At 42.0% G+C, this 17331-nt stretch overlaps 1 protein-coding gene across 4 annotated transcripts in view; it reads left to right on the top strand.

The window, feature by feature from the left end:
* Nucleotides 1-17331, top strand: part of MTUS2 (microtubule associated scaffold protein 2) — a 537267-nt gene that overhangs the window by 357698 nt on the left and 162238 nt on the right. For all 4 annotated transcript variants that reach the window (XM_029936897.1, XM_029936898.1, XM_029936896.1 and 1 more), the window contains exon 5: nucleotides 12805-12966. In XM_029936897.1, the coding sequence (XP_029792757.1) occupies nucleotides 12805-12966 (162 nt within the window). The remainder of the gene's footprint in view (nucleotides 1-12804; nucleotides 12967-17331) is intronic.

Raw genomic sequence — 17331 nt, 5'->3', positions numbered from 1 at the left:
CTTTAAGCTCTATGAATAATATTTTTACTTGTCTTCTATTTACAAACATCCTTCGGTTTTTCTAGGTCTTTTTTTTAACAGCAAAAACAAAAAGCTTAAGGGAACTCATCGGCTGGTCATTGCCCAGGTTGGGGGCTGACATGGCCACTGACCGTGGGCCCAGTGCAGGTGGTGAATGCCCTGTCCCCCAGGGATGCAGAGAGGCCCTGCATATTTGCCTGTGCCTGGGGGGCACCCTCGCCGTTCTGTAGCACAGGACTGACTCTCTTAGAGGGACATGAACATGCACAAGAGCTGAAGCTCATGGGGATACGAGCTCGGTATCAGAGATACCTAAAATCCAGAAGGGAAGAGACAGGCCTGGCTTCACTGCCTCGGGTCTAGTGTCACGGCTGCTGGCACCTGCCACAAGGAATTTCCCTGTGGGAAGAGGCCAACTTAAGGGTTTGCTTATATCTCACGAAATCAGAAGGCTTTAAGGGGGTTATAAAGTCCATTTATTAGGTTGTTTATGATAACTTGCAAAAAACAGTTTGAATGATGTTTGCTTGAAAGATCTTATGATAGGTTTTTAAATAGTGGAGGTTTTATTTGGCATAAATGATGGTGGGGGCAGCAGGCACCAGACACCAGACATAGCTTAACTCATAAAAAAGAATGGAATTAGGACTTCCAATTCTTGAAATTTTGTATTAGAAAAGACTTTATGGAAGAGGATTGTGATCATAAACTAAGGAATGAGCATAATGTTCTTCAGAACCATGGAGAGGGGAGCCTGCCATTTATTTAGTGCTGACGGTGTATGAGATATGGTACAGGAGGTCTGGTGGTCCCAGTGCTTGCTGGGCTCCCGGTGCTTGCTCCTCTGATGTTACAAATGAGGACACAGGTGGAAAACAGATAGTGGCTGACTCAGGGCTGCCATGTTCTCAGCGCTTTAGGAGCACCTCCCACGGGGTTCAGTGACCATGGTCCCCTTTCATCCAAGGCAACAGCCAAAACACTCAGGCAGTCATAGGAAAGAAAAGGAGAACTCTCTTCCTTTTGTTTTGTTCTGTAAATCCAGCAATTTTAGTGCTGTAAAAAGTGCTTAATTCTCAGTGGGATTCTTCTAAGGAGTGATGTACTCTCTACCAAATAGCCATGATGATTTAAACTCCTCAAAGAGCATCACTATTTGTCTCCTATTGGAGTTTCTCCCATGCAATTTCTTTAAGAAAAGACATTTTTTCAATGTTTGTGTGTTTTTGAGAGAGATAGAGTGTTGACAGGAGAGAGGCAGAGAGAGAGGGAAACACAGAATCTGAAGCAGGCTCCAGACTCCAAGCTGTCAACTAAGAGCCTGATGTAGGGCTTGAACCCAGAAACTGAGAGCTCATGACCTGAGCTGAAGTCACTTAACTGATTGAGTCACCCAGGTGCCCCTCTCCATGCAACTTCAGTTGAAATCAGTTGCTCTTTGTGTTCTCAAGATATTTTTATTTGGGCTTTAGTACAGCAACTAGGGATTCAAGGTTTTGGACCACGGTCCTCAGCATCAGGAAGATTTCAGTCCAGCTTCCCAGTCTTGAATGAGATAGATCAGAGTAATAAATATGAAAAGCTGGGGAGCTTTGTTAAAACATTCTTAAATATCAAAGATGGCATATCCATACAGTTCTCATTTGCCTAAAGGGTAAGCCAAAAATTTCCATTCAGAAATTATTAAAGAATTACCTATCAAGCTAACCCAGCAGGATTTTAGATATCATTCATTTCATCTTCCACTAAGATAGGTAAGTACTATATTTTGCCTAAATGTTTTAATCTTTCAACTTGGAGCTGTGATTCTCCACTGGGGATGGCTTTTGTCCCTAGAGGATATTTGAGAATGTCTGGAAACATTTTTTGATTGTCACAATACAGGGCTGGGCAGGGAGAGAGAGGGCTATTGGATCCAGCAGGTAGAGACCAGGGATATTGTTAAGCATCCTACAGTGAATGCACAGCAAAGAGTCACCTGGTCTAAGATGTGGACAACTCTGTTGAAAACTCTGGGCTAAACAGAAAGCATCCTGAAGTTGTTGAGAAACAACAGAAAGAGAAGAAAAGGAAGATGGCTATCGTCATGGACTCTGAAGGGAGAGAGGGAGTTTTCTAGCTCCAAGGAAGTGGGAGAAAATTCTCAGAGTCCAAGTGATGAATATTCTGGCGCTTTCCCAGTTGGCACACCTCCTTAGAGCCAATATGCTGTTCATTTCCCAAGAGGCTCTTCAGTTACTTCAACTTGAAAGGTTTCCTATTCCCCAGAAGCTACTAGGTAGAAATCGTTGTTTTTAAGAGTGCAAAAACTCCTAGCTAGATAGAACAATCTGGCTCCTTCCAGCAGCCCCCCAGTGTTTGTAAATATGTGGGAGAAGAGGTTGGATCTCCATTGCAATGAGCCACTTTTCAGCATTTGACTTGGTTTCTCGGGGTTTGAACTTGGTTGGCGGCCAAAATGTGGCTCACTAAAGCAGTGCTTGACAGGGAATAATCCATGAGACCCTCAGGTGCCTCGAAGCAGCTAATTAAATCTGTGACACAAAAGAGGCGACTACAATAGAGCACAAAATCTGAGCTGTAGAAATGGAACACCTAAACTTTCTTATTGCTCTATTAATAAAAGCTGATACAGGAGCCCTTGATCATTTCTATAATTTCTTACACCATACTAATAACTTCAGCAGAATTTAAATTGAGTTCAAATCAGATGCTCTTATCTTTTAACAACTCCCATATTAAGTATATAATTAAAATGCTCCAGTTTAAATATTTTCCCCAAGGTATTAACTACTGAAAGATTCACACAGCGACGAACCAGGTCATTCAGGGATGATGGCTCAAGCTTTTAAGCATGCCAGGTAGGGAAAAGGGATTTGTTACAACTGGACTAATTGATATAAAAAAGGAATGGAAAAAGTTGCTTTTAATTACCCAGAAGTCTCTTGATAGGTCATATTAGACCTCGGTCTTTTAAGTAACTAACCTCCATCAATATTTGATGATGTCCTCTCCTTTGCAAATGTGACTTGGTAAATATTAAAGAGAATTTCTCAAATTAAAAGTAAGCTTTAAGTCATTTATGTGCTGGGAGTTCGGAAGTCCTGTGCTGGGTGATTCTGGCTTTCATCTTCCATGGTTACTTCTATGATTTTAAGAGAGACGGTTTTATTGCCCTTGACCTTTGCTTTCTTTGTTAACCAGCTGGGTCTTAGAGTATCTGTTACCTAGAAGGGAATTGAGAGAAGATACTAGATAAAAGGTGGCATTTAACCAGGCTTTGAAGGACCAATAGACTTACCCACATTCCAGAATGTCACAAATCTCTCAGATGCGGGACCCAGGGGTACCATTCACCAGAACTGCTTTCCCTCTTATGTTTGTAAAACTATGAATCTCTTTTTATCAGCTCACCTGCACCCATACTCTGCATGTTTCCTGAAAAGAAATAGGAAAGAGGACCCTCTTTGCTATGACTTAGTATGGATTCCAAAAGGAGAAGATGAAGCTTTTCTGGAGCGCTTGGGGACAGCTGGGGGGATAGAGAATTGGAGGAACAAAGGTATTTTTCTTCTCTGTGATGATCTAGTCATGGTCACCTTGAAGGAAGAAAACACAGGGGATTATGCCTCATTGGGGCCTGGGAGAACTGCCTGCTGGAGCCTCAGGAATGTGTGAAGGTGAAGGTAGCCGTCAAGGTCGCATTCCCTCCTTGCACAAACCATCTGCTTCTGCAAGTGATTGGCTAGGCTTAGGGAGGTCTCAAGGGTATTTCCACAGGACTTGCATGGAACAGGATCCCCTAAAATGTGGTGGCTGGTAAGAGAGTTTCTTCTACAGATTTTGGTGCTACTGTTGACGACACCTACCATTTACTGACTACAAGACACTTTGCAAAGTGCTGTAGGTGCACTGTCTCATTTAATTCTCAGTCTAAGAGAGGGTAAATAAATAAATAAGCCTTTTCATAAAAGAGGCTTAATTACATTTGTGAAGAGATTATTACTAGTAAGTTTCAAATCTGGTACTGAATTTGGGAAGAAACTATGGTGTTCGTGACTGTGCAATGTGGTACTCATCTTCTTATTACTGTTATCTTACTGTTGAAGCCCGACCAGAAGAGCTGGGTCCCTGAAGGAGGAATCCAGTTCCTGTGGACCCAGAAAAATCCTCTTCCACCCAGCCTCTGACCTACAGAAGTGTGTCCTGCCCCCTCGTAAGGATGCTGAGTGTGTGAAGATCTGTCCTCTGGTCTAGGGCTGGAATAATTTTCTGGTCTCCTGGAGCGCTGTGTTGAGAAAGACTGCAGTTACCTCCTGGCTTATTAAGAAGCAAGCATTTGCTCTAGGTCAAGAGGGAGTAGTGAAATGTACCCTATATGTTTCTTTCTTCCCTTAGGACTTAGGCTTTGGAAAGATGGATCTAGAAAGAACCACTGTTCTCTGGCGTCCTCAGAGCCAGACCCCCAGAAGTGATCCCAGTTAAAGCCTTGGAAAACTATGAAGCCACAAGGGGTGGGTGGCTGGAAGAAGAGGGAGGAGGGGATTGACTAATGGAGCTGATGGGCTTCCAGTGAGGCTCCGTGTTGGGTTAGTGGGCAGATCTCAATGACATCATTCGCTGAGTGCTTGTATGTGCCACCTGCTATTCTGAACACCTCATTCCAAACACGTAATAACTCTTGTAATACAATGACTCTCTTTAGTAGGCACTGTTGTTATCTGCCTGCCCCCACAATGTAAAGATGAAGAGATAAGGCACAGAGGGAGTAAACAGCTTGTCCAAAGTCAGACAACTAGTAATAAGTGGCCCCAGCATTTGAACCTACCTGGTTCTAACCTCTCAAACTTTATCAAACAAAATTTGACATGTGATCTAGAAGAAAAGTATTAGGTAAATGGTATCCCCTCTTGGGGAGAAGGGCAGCAGTGCATAGGCAGAAAGATAAGAAATGTTCAATTAAAGAAAAAATGTTTCTATTTGAATATAGTCTGCATTAGTTTCAGGTGTACAGCACAGTGATGTGACAAACTGAAACATTATGCTGTGTTTGCTACCTGTCACCATCCCACGTTAGTACAATACGATTGACGTATTACCTATGTTGTACCTTTCATTGCTGTGACTTATTCATTTCACAGCCAGAAGCCCATCACTCCTACTCCACTTTACCCTTTTTGCCTCAGCTCCGATTTTTGTCTTTCTGTTTATTGTTTTCAAAAATGCTCAAAGCCTGCCATCCCACACCATAGACAACCCCTGCCTGTTAAACCACAAATGCCTACCGCAGCCGTGCTCAGTGCGACTACCTTCACAGGAGCAGTTGGGACAAGTGCGACGCTTTTCGAGAGCCTCTGGGCTCAGACATTGGGAAAAAGAAATGTCAGTGACAGGAAGCCACAGCCGTGGGACACATCAGCACTGAGTACTTTCTTCATTCATACAGCATTTCTCCAGCACAGCCTTGATTATGGCAGAGCAGGACGTCCCCAAGGGAATCCAGCCTGCAGTTTGTACTGTTCTTGATGTGGGAGCAGGAGGTAAGGCAGGAAAGCTAACTGGGACCAGATAGTGGAAGAATTTAAATGCCAGAGAACAGTTGGTACATACTTGGTACATAGAAGCATTGAACTGCTTGTGCTTTGAAAAGAATAACAGGGCACAGTGAGGAGGGTGAACTGGGACGGAGTCGGGGGGGTGGGGAGAGGAGCTGACACCATTGTCTCTCCAAGAGGTGCCAAGGGACAGACCTTGGGGGTTTCCCTCTAGCTCTGCCCTTTGCATTTCTTTCTGTGTGTGTGTTTGGGGTCTGAGTGTGTCCCCACTGGAAGGTGTGTGAGGATCAGACCATGTCTGCCCTAGGCCCCCTGTGTGGAGCCTGGAAGGCTTAGCCTACTTCGCTTTGACAAAGAAATCGCCTTGCTGAAATCGTAAGATGGCCCATTTCCTTTAGCAGTTCAATGTGCAAAATAAAACACACCTGGGTTAAAATATGCAGAAGGTAGGAAATAAAACACTCAGTTAGTACTTTAATAATTAAACTAAATTTTGCCACCAAGTGATAAATTCTGCTAAATCAATCAAATATGCATCAATTAGGCAATCATGCAGCCAGAATATTATACAACCTGATTGCCTGCAATTGTTAAAAAAAAAAATCAGTGAAGAGAGTAGTATAATCATTATAATATGTATAAATATTCAAAACCAATGAAACATGTTTCTTAAAGTTTGGCTGTAATGCCCTGATAGTATTAATTACAGCTTTGCTTTTCTTCTACAGCCTTCCTTTTGAGAACTTCATTCTGGTCTGGTTAGTGTCTGTCCCTCATTGCTATTCTTTCTTCTTTTCAAGGGGTTAACTGACTGGCATTCCAATGGATGAAGTAATGAAAGAACACATTGGAATATGGATGAGAAGCCCTAGGGTCTCCTGCTGACCCCAGTCATAGCCAGAGTTGTCCTTTCGAGAAGGTTGAGTAGGCACCGCTCCTTACTGTGCAGGGAAGTACCAGGGATCCTAGACATCCACACCTCCTCCTCCCAGTGCCTGCCTTTAGTGCAGCCTCTTCTGGCCTGGATTTGCATGTGTCTTCCTCTGTCCTGGAGGATCAGAGTGGCTCAGACTCGTGCCTGATTTTGTGACAGTGGATGAGAAGTGTGATGGGGTTTAGGGAGGGATTGAGTGTCCCCCTCAGCACCTGCAGCACGCTGCAGTCCCTCCGGCAATGTGTGCCAGGTTCCAGGCCCCCCACGTCTCCACCGACACTTGCTACTGTCTGTATTTTTTAATTATAGCCATCCTAGTGGGTTGACAGGGGTTGCTTCAATTTGCATTTCCCTAGTGTCTAAAGACGCCGGGCATCTTTTCATGTGCTTGTCAGCTACTTGGATACAGTCTTTGGAAGAAGTGTCTATTCAAATTCTGTGTTCATTTTTAATTGAATTATTTGTCTTTTTTTATTGTTGAGTTACATGTTTCCTTTATGTCTTCTGGATCCAAGACCTTTATCAGATAAATGATTTGAAAATATTTTCTTCAATTCTGTAGGCTGTCTGTTCACTTTATTAATAGTGTCCTCTGATGCACAAAGGCTTTTGTTTTGGTGAAATCTTATTTATCTATTTTTTTCTTTAGTTACTTGTGCTTTAGGTGTTATATCTAAGAAACTATGCTCTAGTCCCACGGTCATTAAGATTTACATCTATGTTTTCTTCTAAAAACTATATTATTTTTAAAATTTTTTTAAATGTTTATTTATTTTTGAGAGACAGAGCATGAGCAGGGGAGGGGCACAGAAAGAGAGAGACACAGAATCTGAAGCAGGCTCCAGGCTCTGGGCTATCAACACAGAGCCCGATGTGGGGCTGGAACCCACGAACCATGAGATCATGACCTGAGCCGAAGTCAAGACACTCAACCAACTGAGCTACCCGGGTGCTGCTGAAAAATATATAATTTTAGTGCTTACATTAGGTCTTTGATCCATTTTATTTATTTTTTATTTTTTTATGTTTATTTATTTTTGAGAGAGAGACAGAGACAGAGTGTGTGCAGAGAAGGACAAAGAAACAGGAAGACAAAGAATCCGAAGCAGGCTCTAGGGTCTGAGCTGTCAGCACAGAGCCCGATGTGGAACTCGAACCCATGAGCGACAAGAACATGACCTGTGCCACAGTCAGACACTCAACTGACTGAGCCACCCATGTGCCCCGATCCAGTTTAAATTAGGTTTTGCATTTGGTGTGAGGTAGGCATTCATTCAACTCCATGAAATTTTGATAGAATTGATCTCCCAGCTCAGGGATGTAAGCACTGTGGGTAATGAACTCTGGGAGCTATCCTGGAGGTAGAGGAGGGTAATCACTTTCTACTAGGATTTATGCTGAACAAGCATAGTTGTCCTGAGAAAAATACAGTGCAATTAGGTTTATAGACTCAACTGGACCCAGCCGGACTCTGTAACCATGCAGAGCATACACCCTGCACACTCTCACACTCATGAAGGAGATCTTACCTTCCAAGCAGGAAGAGGTTCATTTGGATATCTACAAGAGATGGCCACTGTCCAGCAGTGAAATAGCAGGCTATTGTCCTTTAGTTACTATAATCGAAGGAATACCTGTATACTTCAGTGGTGATAACATGACAAGTCTAGGGAGTACCAGTGGGCACTATAAAAGGAAGGACTTGAGAAGAATAAGCTAGCAACTCACAAATTTAAGAATGGCATAGGGAAATTCCCTTTATGACACATGATTGCTTACTAACAATGTTTTCTTTTCTCCCTACGTCATACCCCTCAGCTCACGTTTATTGGCCCTTATCTGCCATGGTCTCTTCTGTTTCTGCATGTCTTCTGAACAGAGGTATTGACAGCCCTACCCACTAAATGCAGATACTGCCTCAGTCCAAAATATCCCCACAAACTTTGATCCCTCAAGGAGTACTGCTGCTGCTTTTTAGAACCACTGATTTGCTGGTTGTTCTCTCATGGAACTCTGCTTTCTGTGTATCTCTCTCCTCTAACCTACAGTAGACTTGGTGCTCAGGGTATGTCTGCTGATCTTGAGTGAAATCTGTGCTTCCTCTTCCTTCGATTATGTTGCAGTTCAGAAAAAAAAGATTTAATTGTATCTATTGGATATTCCAACCATGTTTCATGAAACTTGACAAGGAGAATTTATATATAAGAGAAAGTGTCAAGGATATTGAGGTCAAGACCATTGTAAAGTGAAAGAACAAACTTGGACGTACTTGTCTTCTGCTGGTTCTGGATGCCAATACTTGTCTTACGGGATAGTAAATAAAGGCACTATGCTATTGGTATAGCAACAGAGGAAGAGATCAGTGAGACAGAATATAGAGTTCAGCAATGGAGCCTCAGCAGAGTGGATAGGTGTTCACCAAATGATTTCTCTTCTCTCCTGGGCGTAAACTGAACTTACATTTCCCAGCCAGTGGACTCATGGCCGAAGTGATGCACTCCACTTCTATGCCTGACCCATAAAAGTCCTTCCACGAACAATTCATTTTCTCCCCAGCAGTATGTGAATGTCTCTTGAGAGATCCAGGATAGGGCAGAAGCCTGAGATGGAAGGAGCCAGAGTCCCCGCGTGGAGTAGAGCTCCCCAGGACAGCGGATCATCTGGATTACCTGTGTGAGATGATTCATGACTGAGAGATAAACTTCTGTTAGGCTAAATGACTGACATGTGGGGGTTGGTAGCTTACTTGAAAAATCGGGCCCGTATGGAAGCCTGACACACAGCAGCTGCAGTGAAGGCACTGCAGAAGACATGGACAGTCCAGGGTACAGGGCTGTCAGTTTCGACACAGCAGCAACAAATCGAGTCCCTACTCCAGGCCCCTTCCCAGATGAACTGATCTAAAGTGAAAAATAAAGTTTTAAACCATTTAGAAGAATGCATAGAAGAACATCTTTATTATCTCAGGTGGAGACAGAAAAGCTAAGATGTGTAAGGTACCCATCAGGTGGAGAAGGACTGAGAAAAATCAACTGCATTAAAATGAAAGACTCCTGAGTAAAGACAGTGTAACTGAGGGGGGGGGGACTCAAAGCCTGGGAGAATATTTAAAATATATACCAATAAAGGATCAGCATCCAGAATATTAAAAAAAAAACCCTCCTCTGTGTTGATTAGAAAAGCAAAATAGAAAAAAAAAGCAGAGGTTACGAGCAGGCATCTCCTAGAAGAAAAAACATGAATTGCTAATAACTGTATGAAAAACATGTTCCACACCCCTGCCTGCCCAAGACCTATAAATTAAAACCAATTTTATTAACTAATTAAAGTCTAACAGTCATAACCTGTGGCGAGTGTGAATTGCAACGAGCAATTTGGACGGCCGTTTGGAGCATCTAGGAAAGTTGAACGTGCTTATTATGCCCTGCGCACTAACGGTTTCAGTCGTGACGGACCGGTGATGTTCGCTATCTCTCAGGCGTGGTGGTCCCTTCTGTTCTTATTCTCGCCTTTTCCCAGGTCTCAAGTAGTCCAACATATGTTTTAAGGACAATCATACCGTCTCTCTTTAGTCTTACATCCTGCAGTGGCTACTAGATTTATTTTGGTCCTTTCCTTCCTTCTCACTTAGCGCATCCCATCTCTGGATACTTTGCACAGTCCTATGAAAAACTGATTTGCTGTAATGACCGGCTGCTGAATTGAAAACTAACCTATGTGTGTGTTCCTGACTAACACAGGAGAGCTCAGTATGCACCAGACACTGTTCTGTTTTCTTGTGCAAACTCTTGGCATTAACATTTAAAACTTCATTTACATCAGCTCTTGCACTTCCCACGATAGCTCCGTGAGGTCCATGCTCGGTGTCCCCACTGGCGGATGAAGAAATGGGTGCAGAGCGGAGGAAGGGAAAGGAGGTGGAATCCACACCCTGGTTGTTCTGCTCCCCGGTCTGCACCACTTATCCAGGTGGTAACCTGGGTGGTTCAGGCCAGGTTCGGGCTGGTTGTCAGTGAGGGGACTGGATTAGACCCATAAACCACTTCCGCCAACTGAATCCTCTGGAACATTTTTTCTGGCTCACGCAAGCTGTTTGTTTATTTCCATTGGTTTTCTTCCTCTTATCAAGCAATGGTTTAACGTTGCCTGCATTTTGAAGCCCCCAGAGCATTTATAGAATTCAGCAGAAACTCCCAAATTCTGAGTACTTTTTCATTTACTGAATAATGAATCTTTAATTACTGGCTGACTTAAGTTGGTTTTCAAAGAGTGATACTGTTAACTACCAGCTGTGTCCCACCACGATGGATGAGAATAGTGTTCTATTTGATTTTATTTTACTTTCTTTTCTTTTTTGTTAATTCAAGACCTCGCTCAGAGGAGAGTACATCACCCACATAGCTTCCTTGACACTTTGTACTTGAAACAGATGAATTACTTCCCAGCCTGGAAAGCCGCCAAATCTCTAAATTGACATGTTCTCTGAATAATAAATTTCATATTAGAGGATGATGCCAGACCCAGGAGGATTCGAGAAGGGCATTTGAACTTTACAAATCATACAAAATATTTCCCTTCTTAAGAAACTTTAATGAGTAAAAGACTCTGTGAAACTTTTTATGTTCAGTTCAGTTTCCACTACACATGTCAGTAGTAAGCTAAACAGTAGATAATTCCAGCTAAACTATACCCGGTGGCTGAGCCCCCGCCTTCCATCTGAAATGTCCCACAAACCTCCAGACATCCTTTCTAGAACTGGACTGGTGAGCCATTGTACGGTTCAGAAGCTAAGACTTCTTGTTTTGTAGGTTTTCCTGATGAAGTTTTTGATTCAATCATGTGCTTTTTCATCTGATATTCAGGATAGAGTACAGATCCTTTTGGTGAAGTTTTGATGCATTTTTTGTTTGCATTGATCAAAAGCATTCTCCTGCCCTGCTGAGAACTATTTTAAACCTTGCACCAACCTTAAAAGAACTAGAGGACGTAGGTTTTGTGTTGGGAAATAGCACATTCTTTATTTTTCCTTCCTGGGTACACTTTTCTTGAGAAACAAAACAAATCTCACCACTTTTAAACAGACTTTCAGGTCTTCAGAGGGAGGAAAACAACAATCTCTTACTCTAAATGGATGAATAAAATTCCTGGATGTTTTGAACATTGAATAATGTTATCATTTTTATGCAGGCCCTATCTTAGTAGAATGTTATGCCTATCCTTTTAAAATGATGAAAACAAAAAAATTTAATCTTTCACTAAAGTTCTGTGTACTTCTCCCAGCTGTCATTGTGTATTTTCCATGGTAGATGGTTGCGTTTCCAACCAGATTTTAAACGAGCAACAGTTCCAGTACATTCAGGCTCTAGTTAGTGAATTAGGGCTCACAGCTATACTCAGAGGTGTATTTAAAGGACTGATGCTTTCACAAGGAATAGATGGTGCTGTCTTTGTCTGTAAGAGATTACAAAGGTAGTTTGGGGAAGAGCTAGAAGAAAACTTGGGGCCACAACCACCTTGCATATTTAAGCCTGACCCATGTCCCAGTAGGCCATATGTTCACAATGTTACGGCAGCCGTTTATAAACAAACTGTCCTACAGACAAAGAGTCTATATATTTTTGTATTAATGGTAAATTGAAATCATCAATAAGCATCTTCTGCCTTTGCAGTAAACTAGGCTCTCATTCGGGGGCTTTGTAGTTCAATGATACCCCGGCTTTCTAGAAAAAAAGCTTCGTGGCTTTCAAAGAGATTCTCTGTTCCCACAGTCCTCACCCCTGTAACTTCACCCCAAGCCTCTTGTTCTGAAGGTAAAATAACTTGGGGAGCAGGGAGTTCTGCATAAGCTCCTTGGACCAGCTATGCATGTACGTGTCCAATCTTATTCTCACTTCTCCTGGGTCACTCACGCTGGTTTTCAAAAAAAGGATTACTCATCCTCTGTGAGTTACCAAATAAATGTGTATTATATACACATTATACAATTATTCATTACATAAGCAAATTGTGTGTGTGTGCACGCATGCACACAGGTGTAAAATCTTCAAAGGCTGCCCTTGTCTTTTATGGAGTCCCTTGCCCAGAGGATTTGAATGACAGACTTTCCTCAGTGACCAAAGGGACCTCTTTTCCACATCTGGTCCCAGAGAAAGGCTTTTCAAGGCCACTCACGAAGCATCAGATCAAACTCTGAAGCAGATGACGGCATTCCGGTTGGTTGGCAGTCACAAATGGCAAGGAGGGCCCATCCATTTTTCATGAAGTTATAATTAACACCCTGTCTGCCTCCCACAGGGTCAACCTTTGGGAATGAAGACCAGCCAGCTCTGAAGGCAGCTCTGCCTTCCAAAGACACACCCAAGGGGGCCAGCCGAGCAGCCCCTCCGACGCCCTCCAGCGTGACAACACCCCGCAGGAGTTTGCTCCCAGCGCCCAAACCCACATCTATACCCGCTGGTAAGACTGCGTGCCTTGGAGAAGCTCCACAGTGGAGTGCCTTTTCTGCATTAAAAAGTCTTTTCAGTCCCTCGTGTCCATCAGTTGTGTAGATGGGTTTTACACCTTTGTAGATGAGTTTCCAATGGCATTTAAAATCAATAATAACAATAATACCACTGTTTTCAAGGTACTTTCATGCATTCATGCATAAACTCATATTCTCACAGCTACCTCTCACTTCCCCTCCAACTCTTAACCCATTGAGTCACACAGTTTTGACTGGGGGGGAAAACCCAAAACAATGACAACAACAAAAAACAAGAATCAAGCTGTTTTAAGCAGATTGGCGTTTGGCTCTGGAGCCCCATGGGACCAAACATCTGTCCCTCTGGGAGTGAGTCTTGGTACCCTACCGGAGCCGCTACCTCTAGTAGGATCTGGGAGCTCCCTTCCCCCTCTGGCTCCAGGCTCACACCACTGAAGTCAAAATCCAAACAAATATACCCCCTCAAAAGTTTTTTTGGAAGATAACTGAAAAAATGGGAATATAGAATACTTTAAGCATGATGTGGTCAATGTGGTTATATGTTTACAAGAGTCTTATTTTAGCCATTCGCACATGAAATGATATGCTGTCTGGAATTTGCTTCAGAGTAACTTCGGATGATAACGGATGGGAGTCCGTGTGGTTCGAAGATGAAACCTCCATTGACCACACGTTACTCATTGTTAAAGCTGGGTAATAGAGTACGTTAAACTAACTAGACTACTCTCTCTACTATATACTTATAGTGTTGCGTAATAATGCAGCAAAATGTGTCAACAGAGTGGCTGTTTTAGTTGAAGGAGGGTTAAATGGAAATCAGGTATGTTAGATGTGGCAATAACGGTATTTAGGTCCATAAAACTTTCATTTTTTTCTTTTTTTTTAATGTTTTTATTTATTTTTGATACAGAGAGAGACAGAGCATGAGAGGGGGAGGGGCAGAGAGAGAAGGAGACACAGAACAGGAAGCAGGCTCCAGGCTCTGAGCTAGCTGTCAGCACAGAGCCTGACGCGGGGCTCGAACCCACGAACGTGAGATCTGACCTGAGCCGAAGTCGGAGGCTTAGCTGACTGAGCCACCCAGGCGCCCCAAAACTTTCATTTTTGGGCTAACTGGGTGTGACTTGGTTAAGCATCTGACTCTTGATTTTGGCTCAATTCATGATCTCACCATTCCTGGGATCGAGCCCTGCATCTGTCAGCACAGAGCCTCCTTGGGATTCTCACTCCCTCTCTCTGTACGTCTACTCTACTCATGTGTGCTCACTCTCGCTCTCTCTCTCTCAATAAATAAAATTCTTTAAAATCTTCATTATTTTTTCAAATATTCCACCTACATAAGAAATTTCTTGAAGCCAAGTGATCTTGATAACAGGAATTCTCTTCCACTTTATATTGCTTTATAAAACATTTTAACATACTGAATCTAATTTGATCCTCACAGAAACTCTGAGAGGCAGGCAGAAAGATATTCTTTTACAAAGGAGAGAAGGACAGACCACAACTCAGGGTGTGACACTCTCGTCCAAGGTCATCTGTTGATGTCAGGAAATAAACATACGTTGTGTATGTTTCCAGGGCTTTTTCCATAATATTATGACTATTCACCTGGGGGTATTGGAACTCGATCTGTCATCCACAGTTGTGTCTATTAACATCAAGTTTCATGTTACCACGAAGGTAGTGGTAACAATGGCACCAAGGACTTCTTGCCTAAGGTCAGGCCCTCCTTGAGATGGCACAGAGTTCAGCTGGTCACACCAGGACTGCCATGTGGTCTTTTGTTACTCCAGGCTCGTGGCTCAGCATACCGATACACAATCTGTAGGTTTCCTTAAAATTCCAAATAATGCCTTTAAGAGAAGGAGGAGGCTTTTCATAGAAGCTGAAGTTATTGTGTGTGTGTGTGTGTGTGTGTGTGTGTGTATGTGTGAAAACACTCACCTAGCCCTCCCTGAGTGGAGACGAGTATGATTCTCTCCAGAGGCAAAATTTAAGTCTGTACTTCCTCAGTTTCTTCTTATGAGAAGCTATCACTTTCTTTGTCAAAAATTCAAGTATACCTTCTTTCAAGCTGACCTACAAGGCATGCGGTAGATTTACTGGACTTGCTCGTCTAAGTTAGAAATGTTATGGTAATGTGATAGTCACTTTCATCCCTAGTCCAGACCAAAATGCATTGTATCACGGCTTTCCCCTTACCAGTTCCCTTACTGGGTGACTGAGTAGAATGGTCTGGAGATAGAAAGATGAGTGAAACAGAGTTCCTGTCCCAGAAAGGTTCACAGGCCGGTGGTAGAGAAGCACAAAGAAATAATTGCAGAAACATTGTTAAATGTTATAATCTATTATTATACAGGCTCAGCCCACTCAACCTAATGGGGTTGTTCGTGTTGCAGTACTAACTGGTCTAACATATGTTCTGTCATAGGACATCTGGGCGGTGGTGGGGAGGGAGCTCAGTCAGTTGAGTGTGCAGCTCTTGATTTCAGCTCAGGTCATGATTCCAAGGTTGCAGGAGTGAGCCCCACGTCGGGCTCCATGCTGAGTGTGGAACCTGCTTGAGATTCTCTCTCCCCCTCTGCCCCTCTCCCAGCTCATGCTCCTGCTCTCTCTCCCTCCCCCCCCCAATAAAAAATTGAAAAGGAAAGAAAAAGATATGTTCTTTCCTTTCCCCACCGATTAAGAGAACAAGAGTGAAGCCATATTTGCTTTGTTGTCCGCTAGGGTAAGGAGACCACGCACATTGCTTAAAATCCCAGAGAATATGGAATCGAGATGTCAGGGAAAGGCATGGTTCGGGGAAATGAAGCAAGAAGCTCATTTTAAAGATTTCAGGACTTCGCCTTCAAAGTTTTATCTAATTCCAACACTTAAGGCTTTCTTGTATTTCAAAGTTACTGCTAAAAGATGAATTCTATCACTGCGTGTTAGCTTTGCATTTAGTCCAGTGGTTTGAATTTCTAAGTTTAATAAAATCTAGTTTCAGAAATAAAATCAGCTTTCACATTGCTTTGTGTCATCAAAGCTTCTTAAAAATCAGATAATAGGCATGCAGATTACAATTAAGTCCCAAATAATTGGATTTCTTGGGACTGTAAGGTGTTTGGGTATCTTAAGTACTTAGATAATGCCAGCCCTTGTTTTTTAACCCATGTTGTTGGAAACATTTCTAAGCCACAGTGTTTCCCTTCTTTCCCTTGGTGACTCCAGGCAAATGATGGCAGAGCTCTGGTATCTTTGGGTCATCTGCTCAATTGCTATTATCCACCTTTGTCGATGCAACATGGTCCCACAATAGAAATACCTTGGGAGTACTTGGACTCTTGCCTTTAACCTAGATTTCTGATGTGAGCTTTTTTTGTGAGTTGACTTTCTTCTGGTTCATCCAGGAAATATTGATGTACTTATTTTCCGCCACAGGGTGACTTGGATTCAAGGATAATTAGAAAAGTTCTTACTTCCAAGAAGCTTACAATAAAGTAAACAGAGTTATAAACCAATAAATGGAGTGAGAGCAAGAGATCTATAATCTTATCAGCCAGATTCCAGTTAATTCTAGCAGGCCAAAAATTCAGGGTAAAGTGGATTAAGAAACAATGACCTGAAAATTTTTAAATTAGATATAATAGGTCTTTGTTAATTATTTAATCACTTACTCTTTGTTGTTTATTGAATCATTTTCTAATTTATTTATTATTTAATTGCTTTCTGACTTCAGAAAAGATCCAAAGTCATATGCAGTAAAGGGCACAAAATGACACAGATTCAAAGATAAAATTCCAATAAAAACAGGAAAATCCTGATAAAACTAGGCTCAGTTTCCTGGATAAAAGAGCAAAAGAAGAAACACAATCAAGGGAAGAAAGAGCATGTCATTTCTTTGAAAGAGACTTACTTCCTAGCACACACTTTTAAGATTTAATTCTGTAAATTAAAAAATATATGTGTTGAACAACATAGTGGAAAACAAGTTTGTTGTAAACATATCTGTTCTGATAATGAAATAATTAGAAAATAGTTCAAAATTTTGGAATAGGGAAAGCTTTTCTAAACATGATATGAAACCTGGAAATGTTTAAAAACTGATAAATTTAACTATGTAAAACCTTATAATTTTCTACAATGAAAGACAGAATTAAGGAGATAGACTGAATGAAAATGCTGCAACAAAGTGTTCAATGAAAATAAACAGGAAAAATACAAAAATACAACTTAATTGGAAAAACAGGTAGAAGATATGAATGGGTAATCCACACAGAAGTACAAAATAGTCAGTAGCCATAAACATATAAAAAGAAGTTCAAATGCGCTTATAACTAAATACATTTAGGGTT

The sequence above is a fragment of the Suricata suricatta genome, chromosome 4 (assembly GCF_006229205.1).
Source record: "Suricata suricatta isolate VVHF042 chromosome 4, meerkat_22Aug2017_6uvM2_HiC, whole genome shotgun sequence".
In the NCBI taxonomy this organism is placed as follows: domain Eukaryota; kingdom Metazoa; phylum Chordata; class Mammalia; order Carnivora; family Herpestidae; genus Suricata; species Suricata suricatta.
This window is presented reverse-complemented; position numbering and strand designations above follow the sequence as displayed.